We start from the raw sequence: 23,409 nt of genomic DNA on the forward strand, positions 1-23,409 counted from the left end.
GCCCGGAAAGTAGAGTTGGAAATTCTGTTGGACGACATATTCGACCTCGAGACACAAAAGAAGGTCACTACCAAAGATACCTTACAAGCAGAACTTATTGCAGAAGGAGGAAAGAATCGAGGCAACTACAGAAGCACCATACTCTTCCCCGAGCTTAAAGCGGCAGCTAAAAGCCTTCGTGAGAACAAGGAGATAGTTGTCAGGAGAGGTGACATGTCGCCAATATATGTCATTCTTAAAAAAGACGAATATCTGGCGAAAATGAACATCATACTCTCTACCCAAACTAAGTTCCAAAGGGTAACGAAGGACACTACAGCCGAATTAAAAGCAAAAGTCAACAAACTGATCGAAACTGTGAACGCCAAGAAATCCGGACTCCACCTGCCAAAGATCATTGGGGAATATAAACCTGGATATGCGTATGGAAATGTCAAGACGCACAAGCCTGGAAACCCACTTCGGCCAATCATTAGCCAGATCCTCACACCCACGTACAGACTGGCGAAGCGACTCAACGGCCTGCTGACTCCTTATGTTCCTTGCGCCTTCAGCCTGAAGTCTCCAAAGGAATTTGTTGACTTACTGCGGGGCACACGGGCCACAGGGATAAGAGCCTCGTTGGACGTAGAATCGCTGTTTACCAACGTACCTGTGGACGAGACAATCGGAATGATAGCCGACAGAGTGTATCGTGATCCAGCCTGTACTCCTCTTGACATACCAGAAAATATTCTGAGGAAACTACTCCAAGCTTGTACTAAAGAGGCACCCTTCTTGAGCCCGGATGGGCACATGTATAAGCAAGTAGATGGGGTCGCCATGGGTTCTCCCCTAGGTGTCCTGTTTGCAAACTTCTACATGGGTACCATCGAGCAAAAAGTCTTAGTCGACACGAACTTGAAACCGGCCATATACTGCAGGTATGTTGACGACATTTTTACACAGGTACCTGATGTCAGACATCTGCAGGAGCTGAAGGAGGCATTTGAGCAGAGTTCCGTGCTGCGTTTCACTTACGAGATGGAAAAGGATGGGAAGCTGCCCTTTCTAGATGTAACAGTCATGGAAAAGGGCGGAGGTTTCCACACTGCAGTCTACACTAAGGAAACAAACATAGGAATGTGCCTAAATGCCAACAGCGACTGCCCTGACAGGTACAAGAGGAGTGTTGTTAACGCATATGTCGACCGTGCTCTCAGCCACAGCTCAGAATGGAAGCAAGTCGACGAAGAACTCTGTAGGGTAAGGCAGGTCCTAGTCAATAACGGCTTCTCCAATGGTTTCGTCGAAGACATCATAAGAAGGAAAGTGAAAAGCCATGCAACCTCTGAAGAGACAACTAACACAACACCTATACCCCCTATTAGACTATTTTACAGGAACTTCTTTTCCACAGCTCATAAAACGGAGGAAAGGGTCCTGAAAGATATTGTTAATAGAAACGTTATCCCTACAGACAAAAATCAGAGGATACAACTGACGATTTACTATAAAACCAGAAAAACGGCCAGCCTACTCATGAGAAACTCTCCAGACACAAAACAGAACGCTTTAAAAGAGACTAACGTCGTCTATGCCTTCAAATGCCCACTTGGGGACTGTAAGCTCCAAAAAACCCAGTATATAGGCAAGACAACAACATCTCTTTCTAGGCGTTTAACGATGCATAAGCAACAGGGCTCCATTAAGGAACATATAATCTCTTCCCACAACCAAACCATCGCCAGAGAAATCCTAGTAAACAACACAGAAATCATCGATAGATACAGCGATAGCAGGCGGCTTGACGTTTGCGAGGCACTACACATCAAGAAGTCAACACCAGCAATCAACAGCCAATTATTGCACAACTATATTCTACCCACCTCAAGACTCCGCTCCAATATAGAAGCATCAAGAAATATGGACCAATAGGCTTTCTACAAACACTTCTATTCAATACCCATTGTTTGTGTTCTGTCTTGTGTTGATACTTTTAATACCCTATTAATATCCCCTCTTGTTCTGTCTTGTGTTAATGCCACAGCACCCCTCCCACCTCACTCAAATGTAGATATAAAATCGGAGATACGTAAGTTCTATTCAGTTGTGTATTTGTGAACTAAAGTCTTTGAAAATGTAATAAGTTTTACGAAACGCGCCCGTGTCGCGTCAGACTAGAAATAAAAATGAATTTTGGAGAATTAATTTTTGATTTACCTCCAACAGTGAAGCGTAATGTACGAAAGATTGAGAAAATTCGTGTTAGAATTATTAATCTTACTTTTTCGGTCATATTTAATAATATACATATATACATATACATACATATATACATATATATAACTGAAAACTCACACCCCAGAAGTGACTCGAACCCATACTCCCAGAAGCAACGCAACTGGTATGTACAAGACGCCTTAATCCACTTGACCATCACGACCGGACATAATGAGGTGATAGCCGAGGCTATTTGAACCACCCCACCGCCGGCACTCGGATAGTAATCTTGGGCATAGCATTTTACCAAATCACCTCATTCTTTGGGGCACACGTGAGGAACACAAATGCGAACAAGCCTGAATGGTCCCCAGGACAATATGCAACTGAAAACTCACACCCCAGAAGTGACTCGAACCCATACTCCCAGAAGCAACGCAACTGGTATGTACAAGACGCCTTAATCCATTCAGGCTTGTTCGCATTTGTGTTCCTCACGTGTGCCCCAAAGAATGAGGTGATTTGGTAAAATGCTATGCCCAAGATTACTATCTGAGTGCCGGCGGTGGGGTGGTTCAAATAGCCTCGGCTATCACCTCATTATGTCCGGTCGTGATGGTCAAGTGGATTAAGGCGTCTTGTACATACCAGTTGCGTTGCTTCTGGGAGTATGGGTTCGAGTCACTTCTGGGGTGTGAGTTTTCAGTTGCATATTGTCCTGGGGACCATTCAGGCTTGTTCGCATTTGTGTTCCTCACGTGTGCCCCAAAGAATGAGGTGATTTGGTAAAATGCTATGCCCAAGATTACTATCCGAGTGCCGGCGGTGGGGTGGTTCAAATAGCCTCGGCTATCACCTCATTATGTCCGGTCGTGATGGTCAAGTGGATTAAGGCGTCTTGTACATACCAGTTGCGTTGCTTCTGGGAGTATGGGTTCGAGTCACTTCTGGGGTGTGAGTTTTCAGTTGCATATTGTCCTGGGGACCATTCAGGCTTGTTCGCATATACTTATATATATACATAATATATATATATGTCGTACCTAGTAGCCAGAACGCACTTCTCAGCCTACTATGTAAGGCCCGATTTGCCTAATATGCCAAGTTTTCATGAATTAATGTTTTTTCGACAACCTAACCTACCTAACCTAACCTAACTTTTTCGGCTACCTAACCTAACCTAACCTAACCTATAAAGATAGGTTAGGTTAGGTTAGGTAGGGTTGGTTAGGTTCGGTCATATATCTACGTTAATTTTAACTCCAATAAAACAAAATTGACCTCATACATAATAAAATGGGTAGCTTTATCATTTCATAAGAAAAAAATTAGAGAAAATATATAAATTCAGGAAAACTTGGCTTATTAGGCAAATTGGGCCTTGCATAGTAGGCTGAGAAGTGCGTTCTGGCTACTAGGTACGACATATATATATATAATATATATATATATATATAAAATACATATATATAATATATATATTATATATATATATATATATATATATATATATATATACATATAAATATATATATATATATATATATATATATATATATATATATATATATATATATATATATATATATATATATATACATATATATATATACATATAAATATATATATGTGTATATCACGAAAATAAACACGTGATTATATATATATATATATATATATATATATATATATATATATATATATATATATATATATATATATATATATATATATATATATATATATTATATATATATATATATAAATATAAATATATATATATATATATATATATATATATATATATATATATATATATATATATATATATATATATATATAGGCCTACAATGTAGTATGTTCATTTATATAACATGTGACCTGGACCTGGTACAGCTTAAGAGAAGTGTCTTGTAACACACTCCTTACCTCCAATTTTTATTACCACCCAGTTTTTACACAAACGATGTAAACATGGTTATAAAACATTTATATGAATGTAATGTACTTCTACTTGTAATGTACTCTTTTTGGACATTCACTCCAAATGTCCTAAACTTTCAAAAAATGCACTTTCAATGTCCAAAATGCACTTTCCTCGATTCATTTCAGCTATACAGTTTTGACACACATATCTTCCTACCTTCTTCAGTTATTGACCAACAATTAATTAAATTTGTGACTTGAATGCCCAAGACAAAAATATATAATATTTAGTATTAGTACCCCTCAATGCAATTTCCTGTATACTCAACAACCGATTTCTTCTGCAACATCTTTACAATACTTGTGTTCATACAATGCACGCCCTGCAACTTTTCTGCCATACTATGCGAGTGTGTGTTTACCTAACTGGGTCCATAGAAAGCTAAATCTGCATGCATGTGGTCACTTAAGAATGGTTAGGAGGGAAGAGCTATGTTTAGTTTAACCTATTTTCTTTATCATAATTACCTATAAAGTATCCAGTGATTCTCTTGTAAACTGTTCAGCCTACTGCATTAGTTCATTTACCACTACTTGAGTTAATTTTCACAAGTTATTACATTGTACAAATTACAAAACCATAAATTAAATACAGTAGAACTTACTTGAGATAGTGATAGACACAGGCATCAATTACTCTGTATGGTAATGCATATTTTTTGTCGAAGAAAATTCTCAAAAAAATGGAATTTGGTCCTGTGTAATCCATCTCGGCAATCTTGAGGATGGCTGCAGCTGAATGAAGTATTGGTATGTGGTTCTTAGCCAGAACAGAACCCACTATCACAGCCTCACGTAGAGTACAGTTGCCAGACTAGAAGTACATAAATGACCTTAATGTTAGCACTGTGTACACTTACAATTACCCTACAGTGCTAATTATAGCTCTAATATGCAAGATTTTTGTCAGGTGTATGACATGAAATTTAAACTGAAAGTTCCTAAGATTCTAGAAATTAAGTGCAAAAGACAATACTTATGACCAATTACTAAGTAACTTTAAAAATTAGAAAGACAGTGGCCATCCAATGGAAGAATTAAAAACTAGTTAGTGTCCAATACAAGAGAAGAATGGGTGGACTGCATCTTCCTAGCCTGCCAAATGCTTTTGACACTGTCCCCAATAAAAGACTGAATTGAAAGTTAGATAATCAAGATGGGATAACTGAGAAGATACTGCACTGCACAGACTATCTTAACAAACAGGAAGCACAATTATAGTGAGAGAAAAAGCACCACGGTGGAGGTATGCAGTAAATGTGGTCCTATAGAGTTTGGGACTCTTAGGCTACACTATTTCTCCAGGAGGTGGTAGGATCATGCATGATAATGCTAAACTGATGAGAAGGGTAATTATTGAAGACTGCACGATACTTTAGGAGGACCTTGACAGGCTGCAGATATGGGTGGATAAATGGCTTCTCAAATTAAAAATCTCAACAAATGTAAAGTAATGAGGTCTGGAAGAGTGGAAAAAGAGGCCAAAGAACAATGCAATATATAAATTACAAGAACCAAAACAGGAAAAATGATCTTAGTGTAGATATAACAAGTCTCAGCATCTCATTTAGGAATCTAAACAAGGAGGTTTTCAAGTTCATACACACTGCCCACTGCCCTTGTGAAACCATTGCTTAAGTATGCAGAACAAGCATGGAACCCACACCTTGTGAAGCATAAACAGAACTCTTTCTCAGGTTCTCTGAATCTGAGAAAGTTCAGAGGAATGCAACTAGATTATAACCAGAACTGAGAGGTTTCAGCTATGAGGAAAGGTTGAGAGAGCTAACCCCTCAAGTTCAAGTTCAAGTATGTTTATTGAGATAAGCAAGAAATACATCTCAAAGGGATAGAGTAGCTTAGGCTATTTCTACCCCCCTTTCACATTCTTAAGAGAAGAAACAGAGGGGATATGATAACAACATACAAGATTTTCGGAGGAACAGATAAAGTGGACAAAGGAAGCCTATTTAAATTAAAAAATAGTAGTGTTAGGATACATCAGTGGAAGTTAGTTATGTAAATGGGTTTAAGAGAGGTAAGGAAGTTCTCGTTTCATCGGCAAATGGAAGGCATTGAAGAGGTTCTTGAAGCCAATTCCTTCCACACTTTTAAAGAAAAAATATGATGATAATGTTAATGATGAGTGGGGTAATTAGCACATGAGGTATAAACAGCTAGGAGGTGGGACATAAAGAGCTAGATCTCACCTATCAGTGCCTATAGAGGGGTAAGCATCTGAGGCACACAAACTGAACAACAACAGCAGCATATGAAAAACTGGTGAATATAAGGACAGCACTTAAAAAAAAATACATATATTATACACACAGGAAGCATTAGAGTATGCTGATGTTGCATACTCTAGTGCATCATGTTCCACTGATGTTGTACAATATGCAACATCAACATGGAACTCCCACTTGGTAAACAAAAGAAAATTGAGAAAGTTCAAGAGATATACAGTACCATAAGATTAGTAAGAGAGCAAAGTAATGAGATATAAGAACAGGCAAAGAGAAACCAAGTGTAACCACACTAGATGGAAAAAGCCTGAGATGATATAATAATGTATAATAATATAAAGTAAGGAATAGACAGTGATAAAAGATAGTCTTTTCCAGACAAGGGAGTACAGTTGGAGTTACAAAAACAGATGAGCCAGGGATGACAACAACTTGTACACAGTGATGTTGGTAAATAAGTGGAATGAGCTCAAGGAAGAAATGATGGAAGCGATCTCCATTCACAACTTCCAGAGCAAGTACGACAGAGTATTGTATTGGAACATCAGAAGATATAAATCCACCAGGGACAATAACTAAGGCATGGCTCTACAACTACATCTCCTCTCCATACACACAACTAGGTACGCACAATATATGTCCAAATCCCATATTGTTAGATGAAATGCATACATAATTTCAATGCAGTTTTACGAAATGTTAGAAACTTTAGTTGCTAGAATACAACAAAACTGCATTGAAATACACCTTTCAGCCAACAGCTACTATATCTTGAGGTTATCTCGAGATGATTTCGGGGCTTTTAGTGTCCCCGCGGCCCGGTCCTCGACCAGGCACCCCCAGGAAGCAGCCCGTGACAGCTGACAAACACCCAGGTACCTATTTTACTGCTAGGTAACAGGGGCCATAGGGTGAAAGAAACTCTGCCCATTGTTTCTCGCTGGCGCCTGGGATCGAACCCAGGACCACAGGATCACAAGTCCAGCCTGCTGTCCTCTCGGCCGACCGGCTCCCATATATGATATGTATATATATATGAAGGTTGATCCAGCAGTGACCAGGGGCATTACATTGCTGCAAACTTCAGTAACACAATAAACCATACCACTAGTGCCAATATACAGCACTTCAAGTGTAACAATGAGGTGCTCTTAAGATAATGCCCTGAAAAATTAAGAAGTAAAAACAATTTTTTTTTTTCAGATCAACTGGAAAAAGCCACTTACCATACATAAGGGCAACAAGACACCCTTGAAGAAAGCAGCAGGTTTAAAAAGGGCCTTACACAATGCTTGATAAAGATGGTAGTTGAGCCGTTTGTAGAAAGAAATATCATCACGAACACGTGGCAAGAGAACCAGGTTAAAAAAACGTTGGGCCATGGCTTCTTTAAGGTTGCTGACAAATATCCTAACAGCTTGGTACATTGCAGCAGCTGACCACTTATCTGGATCTGGAAAAACATTGAAAGGAAAACTTGTTAAAACCTTGCAATGAAAACAATGCAGCAGCAGGTTACTTATCTGGATATGTATAACAACATAGGACTAATCTATTAAGACTATATACAGTACTGAATTGAGTAGTGAAGTGTCTATCAATAACAACAACAACAACCTGTGCCCAGCCTTGAGAACCACAGTTAGGAGGCAAGTCACAAGTCAGTTCTATAAATGGCCACCAAATGAAAGTTTCAATATATTATACAAATATTTGTATATCAGCACTTTAAAGCCAAATCAATAAAAAGAGACATTTTCAAGAAAATGTCCAGAAACCTCGCAGCAGAAAAATAAATCAACCAAATTTTACAAATTACCAGATATTGTATATATTGTACTTTACAAAATATAAAATGAATAAGTGATAATAGCCATGACTTCAAGCACTAACACTTGGTTTACTGCATACCATTTTGCTAGCAGATGTGTGACAGATTTGTCTTACACCAGACAGGGAGCCGGTCGGCCGAGCAGGACAGCACGCTGGACTTGTGATCCTGTGGTCCTGGGTTCGATCCCGGGCGCCGGCGAGAAACAATGGGCAGAGTTTCTTTCACCCTATGCCCCTGTTACCTAGCAGTAAAATAGGTACCTGGGTGTTAGTCAGCTGTCACGGGCTGCTTCCTGGGGGTGGAGGCCTGGTCGAGGACCAGGCCGCGGGGACACTAAAGCCCCGAAATCATCTCAAGATAACCTCAAGAAGAAGATAACCATAGCCCATGCTACTTGATACTTGTTTCGAGTAGCTGAATCTATAACACCAACAACAACAACGTTATCGTCACTAAGCAGGCGACTCTGGTAAACTGAGGTAGGTTGGCCCATGCCACCAGGAACCATGCGCTCGGTCGACCCGAACGTGTATCAACAAATATCGTTAGTCAACGACACGATCATAAGTCGAGTCGCATTTTTCGACCAAATTTATATTGTAACTCGAAAATATGTAAGTTGAGGCAATCGTAAGTCGAGGCGTCACTGTATCAGATTTCATCCTAATCCCATTAGACTTTAAAACAGCCATAGACATCATTCCAATGTACTCTGCACCAGGCCCAGACTCCTGGAATTCTATATTGATCAAGAAAACCACTGACAAAGGCCCTGATTATGGAAATGGAGCCTCAATATTGATGTTATCCCCGACATACTTAAAACAAAGAAGATTGTGCCACTTCACAAAGGTAGTAGTACAGCAGATGCAAAAAATTGCAGACAGCAGCTTTAACATCACACATCATAAAAATTTTTGGAATAGTGTTAAGAATTAAGATCACGAAACACATGGAATCTCAGTGTCTACTTACCCCCCGGACAATATGAGTTAGGGACTGAGTACTCCTGCTTCTCACAATTATTGGACCCCCTGTGACATATCCTTAGATGTCATAGACGACAAGGCTCCCAACCAAGGTTCCAAGCAAAAGAATCAAAGATTCATGAATAGCCAAAGTCGAGGCTCTACAAACTTTTGATCTGGCCTCTCAGAGGTGAATTCTCAAATACAGTACAACCAGAGATGATAATTCTAACCGTGCATGGGCAACATTAGCATGCACCCAGGAAAGAAAATCTGAAGTGCATGCAGCCTGAAACACAACAAGAGTCAAGCCCCCACTGCAAGTTGGATAAAAAAAAACATGGCCGAAAAGCTAACATTAAAATAAGGAACACAACAACAACCAAATGCCCCTGCAGGACGAACAAAGTCCAAGGAAGTCCAGTATAGTGGTACCTCGGAATGCGAGTGTCCCTGTATGCGAGTTTTTCGGAAGACGAGCAGGATTTACTCCAAAAATATGTCTCGGAAGGCGAGGGTTACCTCGGGACGCGAGTTTGTTGATACGTGTACAGGCCGACTGGCGCGTGGTGGCATGGCGATCGCGCCTCAGTTTACCAGTGTCTCGTGTCCAGTGACTATCCCACCTGAATTCTTCACAAGGATTTACAGTTTTTTATCGGTTTTTTGGCCATTTGAGCATAAAAGTTGTCATTATATATCTTGCCATGGGTCTCAAGAAAGCCATTGGTAAGGTTCAACCTAAGAAAATAGCTGTGAGTAGAGGCAGTAGAGGATGTCCCTTCTTGATTAAGAAAATGTGTGAAGTATGGGAAGAACTGCAAAGTTTTGTTGAAAAAACTCACCCAGATAAAGCTGTAGCAGGCCATTGCATTGACCTTTTAAATGATAATGTGATGTCTTACTACAGACAAGTGTTAAAATGTAGGGAAAAAACAAGTGTCATTAGACAAATTCTTAGTAAAACAAGCAAGTCCTAGTGGTATGCAGGCAAAATGTGCCAGAGTGTGCATACCAGTGAAGTCCTCACTGCCTGATGTGATAATGGAAGGGGACTCCCCTTCCAAACAGTAACTCCTCTCTTCCTCCCACCTCCTCACCATCTTCCATACGCCTACAGCAATCAACAGCAAGGTAAGTAATAACTTGAACATAGTTTTGTAGGTTTATTTAGATGAATTAGGTATAAAAATTTAGTTTGATGTGGGGTTTTTGGGGTAGTCAGGAACGGGATTAATTCATTTCCCTTTATTTCTTATGGGGAAATTAGCTTCGGAATGCGAGTTTTCGGAATACGAGGCGTCTCCAGGAACCAATTAAACTCTTAAACTGAGGATATGCCTGTATTTAGCTTGGAGCAGTGGGGCTTGCCATGACTGGGAGAGCAGAGCACTATTGGTAGAACAATCCACCAAAACATCAGCTTCAGAAATAGTTGGTCAGAGTATGAAATATGAAGACAGTGCTGCCTCTTCAGATCTACCATAGTTGTTGCACATACAAGCTAGACTACATATACAAAGTTATCTTACTTGTCAAGTAAACAAGTTCTTCCCAGCTGCGCATCTTCGGTATAACCTTGAACATCTTTGGCAGTGGTCCACTGCGGTATTTTGCCAATACTTTCCCAACTTGGGCACACATTTCTTGTACCTCAGGACTAAGATTGACTGTTTGTACACCTGAAAATAAACAAAACATTACTTAATGCAAGTAATACAAAAAATTTAACTAAGATTACAGGACATGTAAGAACAAAATATTTCAAACTGTAACAGTTGTGAGGAGCAAGTTTAACTCCAAATTAGATAACTGAAGCCTGTCAACAGTTGGTACATTTAACCCTTGCACTGCTCACCTATTTTCGGTAAAAACGTCTTGGTGCAATTGTCAAGGACATATTTTTGTTATTTTTACAAATGCTCAGGTAAATTTAATGTCAAAATGTTTGCAAAGTCAACTATTTCCATTTCAAAACACAAATAGTAATGAAAACATTAAAAAACATTAAAATATAGTCAAATTAAAAAACAAAAAGCACAACTCTCTGAGCGCCTAAAGGCGCTTTGCGCAGTGCAGTGGTTAAGCCATAGAAGCATGAGCCTACACAGTTATGATATCATAGTCCAGTGTAACATTGCTTTTTTGAATCATACTCACCCTCAATTAACTTGAGGGTCTGCCAAATAATATTTTATTTATTTTAGGATGTTTAAATTTATGTAATGTTGCCTTGATGTGGTTCACATTGTGGACACATTGATGTGGTTCCAATAATATCCCCCATGGCCTACTCTCTGACCATAGGGAGAGTATCAGCCATCAACCTCCTAGTTGATGGTCTTGTCAACCAGGCTGTTAGATGCTGCTACACACAGTCTGAATCTACTTGAGCATGGTTGCTCAAGTAGAGATGGTAACGAAACACTTGGGTCAAGAGCCAGCAAGGAAACTTTGCATTAGTAACCAGCGTTGAATGTAATGAAACGCCATTTTCTGGGCAAGACCTGAAGGCTTCCCGAAGCTATTCGGGCTGATATTGAATGTATTAAACCCTGGCATCAAAGCAAATGGTGTTCTAGGCCTACCGGGGACCACAAGCCAGAACCTGGCCCCCTCAAAGGCATGAGGAGCAATGGCCTATAGAAACCTGGGTGACTGGAAACATTCTGTCTGCCATCGACCGGGTCAGGCACCCAGAAAAGTAGGTGCCCAAAAACAGACCCTATCTAGTTAAAAAAAATTGCTACTGAAAGTTTAAGTGTTAGGCAGAACTTCCCAAACTAAAAACTGAGAATGACGTCAGAACCGTCACCGCACTGCTGTCTGCACAGCTCCCCCCTCCCCGGGAGGGGGAAGGGAGAGCTCCAGACCCCCCATGCCGGCTATCCACCCCCAGTTCGGGGGCTTGATGTCAAAACACGCGAAAACCGCCGACCATAGGGAGGGAGGGTTGCCGTGGGGCCGCAGGGTCTCATCCAGATAATGACATTTCATTACATTCAATGCTGGTTTTCTGGGGAAAGCCCTGTCTGCTCCCTGGAGCTACTTAACCAAAGATAAAACAAGAGGGACTTACCCCGGGAGGGGATTGCCACTCGCTCCTCAACTCGAAAACAATTTGAGAAAACTGGCTGCAACCGCCGACCCTATGCGACACACTGACACCTAGGGCCAGGAACATTGATAGGTAATGAGTGGCCAGGACCCTATTCGACCTCCAAAACTCCCGTGCCCAAATGTCAGCCCAAGACATATTACCAAAGATGGCAGCCAACGCAGCAAACTTACGAATGTCATGGGCACGAGGATAGACTGCAGGCTGGCTGGACCGAATAACCCTGCAGATGACCTGGTAGACCCGAACCCTGGAACAGGGAAGGGAAACCGGTTCAACCCAAAGTATGTCCCCGGTGCCGAGGCTGTGGTGAGCAGGTAATGGCAAAGAGTCACAACCAGACAACACATGATGCATCCCCGGATGAACCAACCATCAACCCAAAGACCCCTCCGGAAAATAGCAGTCTCATTCTTCACCAGAAAAGAAGAAGATGGCTGCAAATGAACAAACCAACCACCAGGACCATAAGAGCAGAAACCTCTGCACCGGAGGAGAGCATGAAGCTCCCCAACCCAACCCCCAGAGGCGAATGCCAACAGCAAAAATAGCCTTCGAAAAACAATTTTGAACTGAAGGGGCCACAACAAACCGAGAAGAGAGAAAAGACAGCAACCGTTCCAACGAACAGGACGGCTCAGGCGGGGCATGAGCAAGTAACCAACCTAGTGTGCAACAGCAACCTAAACTTATCTTACAACGCGCGAGCTGCCTGCACCCGAATATTATCATCATCAGATTGTGTGAAATGAGTCACATACAGGCAACAAAGCTCGCAGGACCCTGGATCGGGTCCTGCGTCGAAAACAATTTGTGTCGCACTGAGACAAGGGAACAGAGCAACCCTCAAATTAGCACAAAGCGAGAGGAGACTCAGGGGTCACATCCACTGGACCCGAGTGCCCCCGCGGGGTTTCCCAGGGCCTCTAGACTGGGTCTGCTGAGGGTTATCCGAGACAGGGTACTGCTAACCGGCACCCAAGCTACCAACCAACACTGCTAAAGCTGAACCCCCGGGACGTGTCCACTCATGAGGCAAAGCAGGGGGGGTGGGTACAACCAAACACAAACAACCCTAATATAAAGGGGGAGGGACACCAAGGCAGACCCCCCCCCCCTGCCAGGCAAAAAGAAAAGAAAAATCTCGCAAGAGGACAGCGTACCCAGAGGGAACAGAGCCGGCCCCTGTTATAGGTGAAAACTAGCTACCCCTACCAGTGCACAAACTACCACTTACTCCAAGGCAAACAAAGGGAGGAATCCCCCAAAACACTCAGGGCGGTCAATCCCCAAGCAGCGAAAGACCAACAGAGGTAGATGCAAGTGACTTGTGGAAGGTAACCCGAAGCCCTTAGGGCGGTACTTACAGGGAACTTAGGGAAGGGAGCCCTAAGCGCATGCAGCCTGAGTACCCAGGCACAGCACAAAGAGAATTTGGAGCTGGAGCCACAAAAACCAAGCCTTATCCCATCAGCCGAGGAATTTAGGTGTGGATCGCCGGTGCAGGGGTCTGGAGCTGTGCAGACATGCAGTGCGGCTCGTGTGATGTCATGCTTGTTTGCTCGTTTTCCCTTGGGGAATTCTGTCCACTTGTTTCATTATTTTCGTTGGTTTCACCAGAATAGGGGTTTGTTTTGAAGCACTACCTTTCTGGGTGCCTGTCCCGGTCGATGGCAGATATAGAATGCTCCATAATCACATGTGCATTTCTATAAGCCACTGCTCCTCGTGCCTCAGAGGGGGCCAGGTTCTGGCCGTGGTTCCTGGTAGACCTAGAACTCCACCCACATCGACTGATGCCAAAAGTAAGGACAATCCCTATCAGCCTAGATAGCTCCGGGAAGCCGTAGGGGCTCCTACCATAAAAAATAGACAAATTATTCGTAATCACCGGGTGAAAGTGACATAACATGACAAATCCATAAGTTATCCATGCTGGGAGACATAATAAATAAGCTGCAAAACTTACTACTGGCATCCACTTGTGTCTTTATTTCAGTCTGCTTTTCTGTGATTTTGTCTCTAAACAAGTCTGCCAGCTTCCTCTGAGGCAGGGCATCCTTGTTCATGAAGTGTTCCAGAACCTTCTTGTCTTCCTCTGCCAAATTCTGAAATATGAGAACAGTTATTCAAGTCATTTTGATTATCTGATAATCTGGCTACCATCACACATTAAAAAATTTGAATGAATACAGGGCGCTGATTAACAATTCTACATGTCATACCTAGGTAAACCAAATTTTAAAAACCAAGCACTGAATGTGATGATATGGACTCTTCTGGCCAGCCTCGGTAGCTCTCTGGTGCAGTGGCTCTGGTACCATCTTGGTTATCTTGAGGTTATCTCGAGATGTTTTCCGGGCTTAGTGTCCCTGCAGCCAGGTCCTTGACCAGGCCTCCTTTTTGTTACACATCCTCAGGAAGCAGCCCGTAGCAGCTGTCTAACTCCCAGGTACCTATTTACTGCTAGGTGAACAGGCCATCAGGGTAAAAGAAACTATGCCCGTTTGCTTCCGCCTCCACCGGGGATCGAACCCGGAACCTTAGGACTACAAATCCCAAGCGCTGTCCACTCAGCTGTCAGGTCAGATCATCTTCTTGAGGTTATCTTGAGATGATTTTGGGGCTTAGCTCCCTGCAGCCAGGTCCTTGACCAGACCTACTTTTTGTTACACACCCCCAGGAAGCAGCCCGTAGCAGCTGTCTAACTCCCAGGTACCTATTAACTGTTAGGTAACAGGGGCATCAGGGGATGAAAGAAACTTTTTGCCCATTTGTCTCCGCCTCCACCGGGGATTGAACCCGGAACCTCAGGACTATGAATCCAAAATGCTGTCCACTCAGCTGTCAGGCGCCCTTGACCATGAAGACATCTACAAAACTATCAGGCCTCTGGTCTCATACAGGCCTAATGGACACCATGACAAGATTCTAGTGCTTAAAACACATGAATAAAGGAAACCACAGAAGGCCCAATACAAGACAGCTCTAATTCAAATCCACCTAAACTTATTTATATGCATGTCTAACTTATGCTTAAAACAATTAAGTGCTTTTAAGTTTATTATGTTACTTGGTAATTTGCTCCATAAATCAACCATCCTATTTCTAAACAAGCATTTATCTAGGTTTTTCCTGAATCTAAATGTATCCAATTTATATCCATTGTTTTCTGTTCTATTTTGTAATGATATATTTAACACCTTATTAATTAATTAATATCCCCCATTAGTATACCTCAACTGCTCCTGATTTATTCCTATCACGTTCCAAGGCCGTGATAGGAATCCGTCTTTGCTTTTAGAACCTGGGCAGATGTGTGCCCTAGATTCAAGGCTAGTATAATCTATAGTGGAGCAAAACTGAAGGAAGATTGGTCCCCAGCCCACATAGTGGTGGGCAGTGGAGACTTCACAATCCTGTACACCAGGTCTTATGAACCAGGGTGCTGTTGTTTTAGAGGGATGACTGGGTGTGTGTTGAGGTGTTTATCTATGGAGCGATATACAGTACTAGCATTTAATGTGACTGTATTATGAATGGACGAAAGTATTCTTTTCTAATACAGTATAGGGGTCAAACATTTTCCACTATAATATTCATCATATCCTCTGTTCTCATGCCTCCCCACCATGCAAGAGGAAAATGGTGTAACAACAATGACAATGAATGAATCAAGCAAAAGCTTTAAGTAACACTCACAAGTTCATCTTCAAACTCCTTAACAACTTTGTCAACATTCTGAGGCACCGCAGCATGTGTTTCATCAACTTCTTCGTCACTGCTTTCTTCACTCTCCCCATCTTTCCCCGACTTGGAGCTTAATTTGACTGCAGTTGGTCTATAATAAAAGTAAGGTTTTAAAGTGAATATAGACATTCCTTGTTTTAGAAAGACAATGAGATGCTCCCTATAGCAAGACCATTAAAAGTCCCATTAAACAGAATCATGAGTCAGGACAGTGAAAATACAGGTGTAAAAGAAATCTATTTAAACATCCCTGTCCAGTCAACAACTGGTGCTAGGAAGGCAGAGGAGAATGCTGAATTCAGTCAAAAGTCACTAGAAAAAGTTCAAATACCAAAACCTTTCCAAACCTTACTTGGCATATAAAGACTGCTAAACAGCACTCTCATAAACTGCCAGGTTGCCTGCATAGTCGCTACCATTGATCACCACCAGATGGCACCACTCACACCAACAACTGTCCCCCCCCTAACTCGAACCCAATAACATTCTGACTAACAAAATTAATACAACTGCACACAAGAGAATTAGGGACTCAGGGGAAAAATGGTAATACAGTACTTTTTTTTATTGGAAAGAAACATTTCAAACATTTAAACATTTCAAATTTAGCCAAATTTCTGAGTTACTGTATTTTTTTTTTTTTTTTTTTTTTTTGATATATACAAGAGTTGTTACATTCTTGTACAGCCACTAGTACGCGTAGCGTTTCGGGCAGGTCCCTGGAATACGATCCCCTGCCGCGAAGAATCGTTTTTTCATCCAAGTACACATTTTACTGTTGCGTTAAACAGAGGCTACAGTTAAGGAATTGCGCCCAGTAAATCCTCCCCGGCCAGGATACGAACCCATGACATAGCGCTCGCGGAACGCCAGGCGAGTGTCTTACCACTACACCACGGAGACTGATTTCATTTGGATGCACATATAGGTAGGTTGGTGATAGACAGGGAAGGAGAGAAGGGACCCCCCCCCCCAATAGCTCTGAGAATACACCTTTACAACAGTGTACCAGTGCGAGGTCTATGAAAAAAAAAAGATGTAGCATGAATCTTTTGACGAGCTTGGAGAAACAGATATAATGCAGCAACAGAACAGAGAATGATGTACCCAAGCACGAACAAACCAATCCCAAAGCTACCCTCCCTTTTGAAAAAAGCTCAGTTTTGGCCGAGAAGAAAGGAAAATGAAGGAGATGTAAAAGACTGTCTCCAAAAAGAGAGCCTTAAGCCGACCACAAAGAGAGCCTTAAGCCGACCACACAGTGGCATGAAACATGGGTAAGTAGGGAAAACATTTTTTGAGGGGTAAGGTCCTTGAATGATGATGGCAACCTGAAAACTACTCAGACAAAAAACTCAATATGCCAATCCTCCATGTTGCACCATGCAGAGGTTTGCTATACCCTGTACTGCTGTACCATAGCAAAAAAAAAAAAAAAAGTGAGGAAGCAAAATAATAGCCGGTCGGCTGAGCGGACAGCACGCTGGACTTGTGATCCTGTGGTCCTGGGTTCAATCCCAGGTGCCGGCGAGAAATAATGGGCAGAGTTTCTTTCACCCTATGCCCCTGTTACCTAGCAGTAAAATAGGTACCTGGGTGTTAGTCAGCTGTCACGGGCTGCTTCCTGGGGGTGGAGGCCTGATCGAGGACCGGGCCGCGGGGACACTAAAAAGCCCCGAAATCATCTCAAGATAACCTCAAGAGAGCCATTGCTAAAAACAAGTCCCCAAACAATATGCTACCAATAAAGAGGCCTAGTTGCCAAGGCACAAGCTCTAAGTTAACACTGTCTAAACTGAAAACAATGATGGGTGAAAGAATATGTGACTGATGCAGAGAAAGTGAAAATAGCCATGAAAACTCTACTATTGTATGATGTGGAGTTAAACAAAATCAGAAGCACCCTTACACAAAGGAGAGAGTGCAATCTAACTTACACTTTGTACTACACAAATGCCCACGTACAGGACGAAAGGTGATGAACCACGTTTTGGTGCACCACACATAGAAGAACCGGTCAGTGACAGTATCATGAGACAAGTAATTTGTCTACATGTACACTAGAAGCATTTCACTAATGGCATAAATCCATTGGACAAAGAAACAAAAGCTTGTAAGAATATACACAAGCCACTTAACTGAATTCTGGTCCCCACCTGCCCACGTCTGACATAGGGACCATTTAGTAAAAAACACGAGCCACCTCAACTCGAGAGTACCATGTGTTGGTGCTGCCTCCTGGTGGCAGTTTTGTGTAGTCACCTTGTCAATTTACCAGTAGTTAATGAGAGTAATGCCTAGCAATCTCTCTCATGCCAAGTAACATTTGGAAAGACTGCAAGTTTATATGAATGTACTGGTATAATATGATAGTACGTGCTTGCAATAGATCATTCGGGCTGAATTGAGTAAAACTCAAATAATTCTAGCTCCAGTATGACCTGGTACAGACATTCCCAAAGATGCCTGCTGCAACAGTGCACAATGTTAACCTGTCTTGACTGAGCATGATCCTATCAATGGGATCAGTAGGACATTGTCTTTGGGAGTAATTGAATTGATTGCAAAATGCATATAAACTTTGGTTTATTCTCAGAATAAACTGACTGGATTATAAAAACCATCCTACAATACTAACACTACAGTCCTAACTTGACTCACACTGGGTGGTGTATTTTCATTAATCACTACTGGGAGGCTTGCTTTGATACACCTTTGAAAATTTGGTGAATGGATTGCAGACTAAACTGGGATCAGTCAGGAGGCCACTGAAACAAAACTCTATTCCAAATCTTGAACCCAAAGCAATCCCTGAGAGAAGGTGGAATGGGTATGGTCCAACACGCATCCTGCAGGTTTATGGACACAAGCTAGACATGAGAGGACTGCACTGCCAATGTGACCATCTGAAACTTCATAGGAGTATGCATCTGTTGGCCTTTTTTTTTATCAATCTTGCATCGTGTGTATTTAGAAGATCGCTTTTCCGGCAGGTATCAGAAGCTTCCTGGTGTATTGCCTCTGGTACCACTGGCAGTCACAAAACTACCAGGCCTCTGAACTTGCGTAGGCTTACCAAACACCAGGGTGAGAACTTTTTGTGCTCATAGTGGTGAGAGAAGCATGGAGATCAAAGATCAACCTCAAGACTGTAAAATCTAACCAAAAAAGTAAGGAAGGAAGGAAAACACACCACACTTTTTAATGAAAATAATGGAAATAAGGGAAACAGTAGTGTGCCCAATGTCAACAAACCAAGAACTAGTATCCCAGTGCTCTACCAGATGGCAGCTTAGGTCTCCCCAGGGTTCTACCTCCTCACCTAGCTTACTCATGTGTTTTGTGCCAATCTGAGAACTCTTGTCTCTCAAGGACCCCTACTTTTTTCCGAGATAAGTGGGGTTAGCATTCATTGGTATTTGTGTCCCTGGAGGTAAAAGAAGGAATAAGACAAAATGCAAAACAGTGAAGATGAAACGGCAATGCCAAAAGACAGAAAGATAAGACAAGGTAACTGGGATCAACACCAAAGCTAAGTGGCAAAGAGAATGAAAATAATTGCAGTAGCCTAAGAGATCAACAAATGGCCAACGATAAAATTGAGTTAAGCCCAAGAATGCTGACACTTTGTTATTGTAAGCAAGAGAAAAGTGGGTGAAAGAGAATGACAGTTTTTAATGTGGGTGAAAATAAGTTTTTACCTTTTTGTGAATCTTGGACGTTGTGCACCCAAAGGTGGAAACTCCTCTTCCTCCATCTCTTCTTCCATTTCTTTAAGTTGAGCGACACTCTGCTTGAGGATGATCCTTCCAAGCTGTCCTTCAACATACTGCACGGTGGAAAACATTTATTAGTGAATCTAAGCTCACCAATTCGAATCGAATGGGGGAAGACCCACAATTAAAATCACACAAATATGAATTATCCAAATTTCTTACGAAGCATGTTAAATAAAATTAAATACATTTTTACATACAGTATACTGTACATTATTAGGGAGGGATCTTGATAAGAGATAAATAAAATGGAATAACAATAACAAACTTACCTTATTGGAGTTAACATTTTCTAGAAATGAAGGACTTCAATTTTGTATATTTACCTACCTTGAAGTGCTTCCGGGGCTTAGCGTCCCCGCGGCCCGGTCGTCGACCTAGCCTAACCTAGCAAACTCTAAAATAACTGGCTGAAAGTCTGACTTCGTGATCTTACCAAATATGACTATTTTGGCATGTCTCCTTTTTCGTTCACATTTTCTGTGGAAAGTCCCATCGGCTCCCTGAAGCTATCCAAACTGACGTGTGCAATATTAGTTTGGGGTCATCAGTCATGGGAGGTCTTATTCCAATTGGAAACCATGAGCCTGGTCCCCTCAGAGGCACAGGGAGCAATGATATATGAGCATTCTACATTTAGAGTATATCATACTTGCCATCGACCGGGAAGGGCACCCAAAGATAGGCGGAACAAAATAGACCACTAGCTGGTTAAAATTGCAATCTATGTCTGAACAAAGCAAAATAACTCCCCCTCAAAAGAAAACAAATAAGCAACACGTCATCCAACTAGTGCACTCACTCATTAGTGCCTTCCCTGCCCCCCGAGGGGTGGGTGGGCAGGGGAAGCTGGCAGCTCACCCCTTCAGTTCTTGGATGATGAAAACCGCCGACCGGAGGGATGGAGGGTGTCAGGAAGTCTCCAGGGTTTGCCCAGAAAATGGTGTTACATTACATTCAACGCTGGTTTTTTATGATCAGCTCATTTGTCCACCTAAATATAGATATAAGCTTATTTTTTTTATTTGCACTGTTGGATTCGGAATTATTGAAGCAACAGAAATTATATGGCAACTGAATTTTGTTGTCTTGGGTGTTTCGTCCACTCAACCTTCCTCAGCCTTCTCATCTTTCTCAGCATCTTCACCTCACCCCGCCTCACTGATAACAAATGGGAGAACTTCATCTTCACTCAGCACCTGGATCATTATCATGTTTTCTAGCCACTCAATAATACAGACCATACTGCCTTTTTCTTTATTGACACAGGCGGGTACAGGAATAGACAACTGGTGATTCCTGCTAGCAGGCTGAATGAAAGCTTTTCCATTCTATAGTTCATGGTAAGCCTAACCCACTAGCTTCCCTGGAATACAACCTCCCAATCAATTAACAACCAGGTGCCCAATCACTGCTGGGTGAACAGAGGTGTACAATTAAGGATTGGTGTCTGGTCAAGCCTCCCCAGCCAAAATACAAACCTAGGCCAAATTGCTGGTAAAGTGCGGGGGAAGTGTGTTATCACCGTGCCACCGTCGACTGCTTTCTAAATCCTCCCTTTATTAACTGGAACTCTTTGGATTTCTTCAATTTCTTCAATGAATTCTTCAAGGTTGGCTCATCACCCCCACTCCATATTTTTGCCAACTTACATATACTGTACTAAACATAACTTCATTAACCCTTTAACTGCGCAACGCGCCTGCAGGACCAGGCTTCAGGTGCGCAACGCGCCTCCGGGTGTTTTTATTTTTCACGTTCCATTCAAAACTCCCGCGGCTACATGGGGTTCACATCAGCTACCTCAGGGCTCTTGTAAACAGACGCCATCTTTAAAAAAAATCATGGTCCACATTGCCGGGTGCCAGAGCCTCAGTAGTGAGTGAGCAACCAAGGCTGGCGCTCACAGCATGAGCGCACAGCACTGCTGTTCAGCGTGTGACCACAGCATCGTCTAATATTGTCAAAATATATATATAATCTGTTTTATTTAGCCATGATAGTATTATAGAAGAGCCCGAGTGTGATAATGACTGGGTACAATGTTCAAATATCAGTGATTCAATGCTGTTCACGATGTTCACAGCGCTAGCCACAGCACCACAGCATTATTTCATCCATGTAGGAACCTTCAAACGACTTTTTAGGTTCCTTTTCAAAATAAACTTGTGGTCAATTATTCATTTACAGGTATTAGTGACCAGGATTGTGGTTATAATGAGCGTTGTGCGTAGGAAGGAGGAATTTTGGTGAGGGAGGGAGGAAGGGAGAGAATTGAGGTAGCCTCACTGTGTGGCAGTAACTCTTGTTTTGCTCACCATACTAGCTTCGTGGTTCGCTATGGGGAACACACATGTACATGGGTATATACAGTGTGTGTGGAATAGTGTACAGCACCAGGAGTATGTTGTGAGGAGCTATTTTGGTGAGGGAGGTGACGTCGTAATCGTGGCGTCGTCTGCTGTCTGCTGTGTGATTTGTCATGCAGTGTATGGTGGCCACTGTACTGTTTGGATACAATACCGGCTTACTTGCATAATTCTGGTAAATAAAACATGTAGATAGGTATATATAACATGTGTAAATTGTGTAATAAATACAATAACAGTATGGTGGGAGGAGCAATGTTGGCGAGTAAGATGGAGTGAGGGAGGGCTAGCTGGCTGGGTGTGGCTGCTCACACTCGCGGTGTTCTGAATGTGTTGATGGTGAATGTATATAGTGTGTGACAGTGTATAGTCTGTAAATAGATTGTATATATACATAAATTAGCATGATACATGGTAAATATGTGTAACATATGTGTACACAAGTGTCATGCACTTAACAGTGTCTTCGGACAGTACGGATGTTTTACTACCATAATGTAGTGTACGTGTTCATTATACATAGGATTAGCATGGAAAAACAAATAAAATGTATTTGGAACTGTGCGCAAAAAATGTGCAAAAATATATTCGCAACAACTCTCGCGCCCCGCCCCAGGCACCCCACCGGCCCCGGGAGCATACTGCTCTGGCGCACGAGGAATTATGACGTCACGGGCCACCTTTCGAACCCCATAGCAGCCAAAGTAAGTACAATATCGAACTTGCGTTGCTATACCCATATACAGGGAGGGGTTTTTGACAGTTTCCGAAGAAAAAATAATTTTTTCCCAAGGTCTCATTTCCTGCGCACTGGGGGGATGTCATATTTATAGGCCGTGCAGTTAGAGGGTTAATAGAATATTTTGACAAATTTTCAAGATTTTGTTATTCCTTCACCGAGAAAGCTTTTCATGACATAGATAAGAGAGATGAGAGAGTTGGTATTAGGTGAAAGTGCTGTACACATGTTATGTCAATACTGTACTGTACTGGGGCAAGCAACGGCTTATCAAACAATATGAAAGTCCGTACTTCACTTGGGCTCACTCCATGTGCCTCGATTTTGTTGTTTGTGAATTTCCTTGTCAAATACTTCATGAAACCAAGAAGAAAAATCTGCTGTGTAAAACATGCATTCTTTGAATTATAATATTATACAA

At 41.9% G+C, this 23,409-nt stretch overlaps 1 protein-coding gene across 2 annotated transcripts in view; it reads right to left on the reverse strand.

Moving 5' to 3' along the window:
* The window catches only part of bys (Bystin), a 55,389-nt gene that overhangs the window by 26,382 nt on the left and 5,598 nt on the right, over nt 1-23,409 (reverse strand). For both annotated transcript variants that reach the window (XM_069317026.1, XM_069317027.1), the window contains exons 3-8: nt 19,806-19,933; nt 16,057-16,195; nt 14,324-14,462; nt 10,769-10,918; nt 7,661-7,887; nt 4,794-5,002 (exon numbers count right to left, since the gene is read on the reverse strand). In XM_069317026.1, the coding sequence (XP_069173127.1) occupies nt 4,794-5,002; nt 7,661-7,887; nt 10,769-10,918; nt 14,324-14,462; nt 16,057-16,195; nt 19,806-19,933 (992 nt within the window). The remainder of the gene's footprint in view (nt 1-4,793; nt 5,003-7,660; nt 7,888-10,768; nt 10,919-14,323; nt 14,463-16,056; nt 16,196-19,805; nt 19,934-23,409) is intronic.

The sequence above is a fragment of the Procambarus clarkii genome, chromosome 86 (genome assembly GCF_040958095.1).
Source record: "Procambarus clarkii isolate CNS0578487 chromosome 86, FALCON_Pclarkii_2.0, whole genome shotgun sequence".
Classification (NCBI taxonomy): Eukaryota; Metazoa; Arthropoda; class Malacostraca; order Decapoda; family Cambaridae; genus Procambarus; species Procambarus clarkii.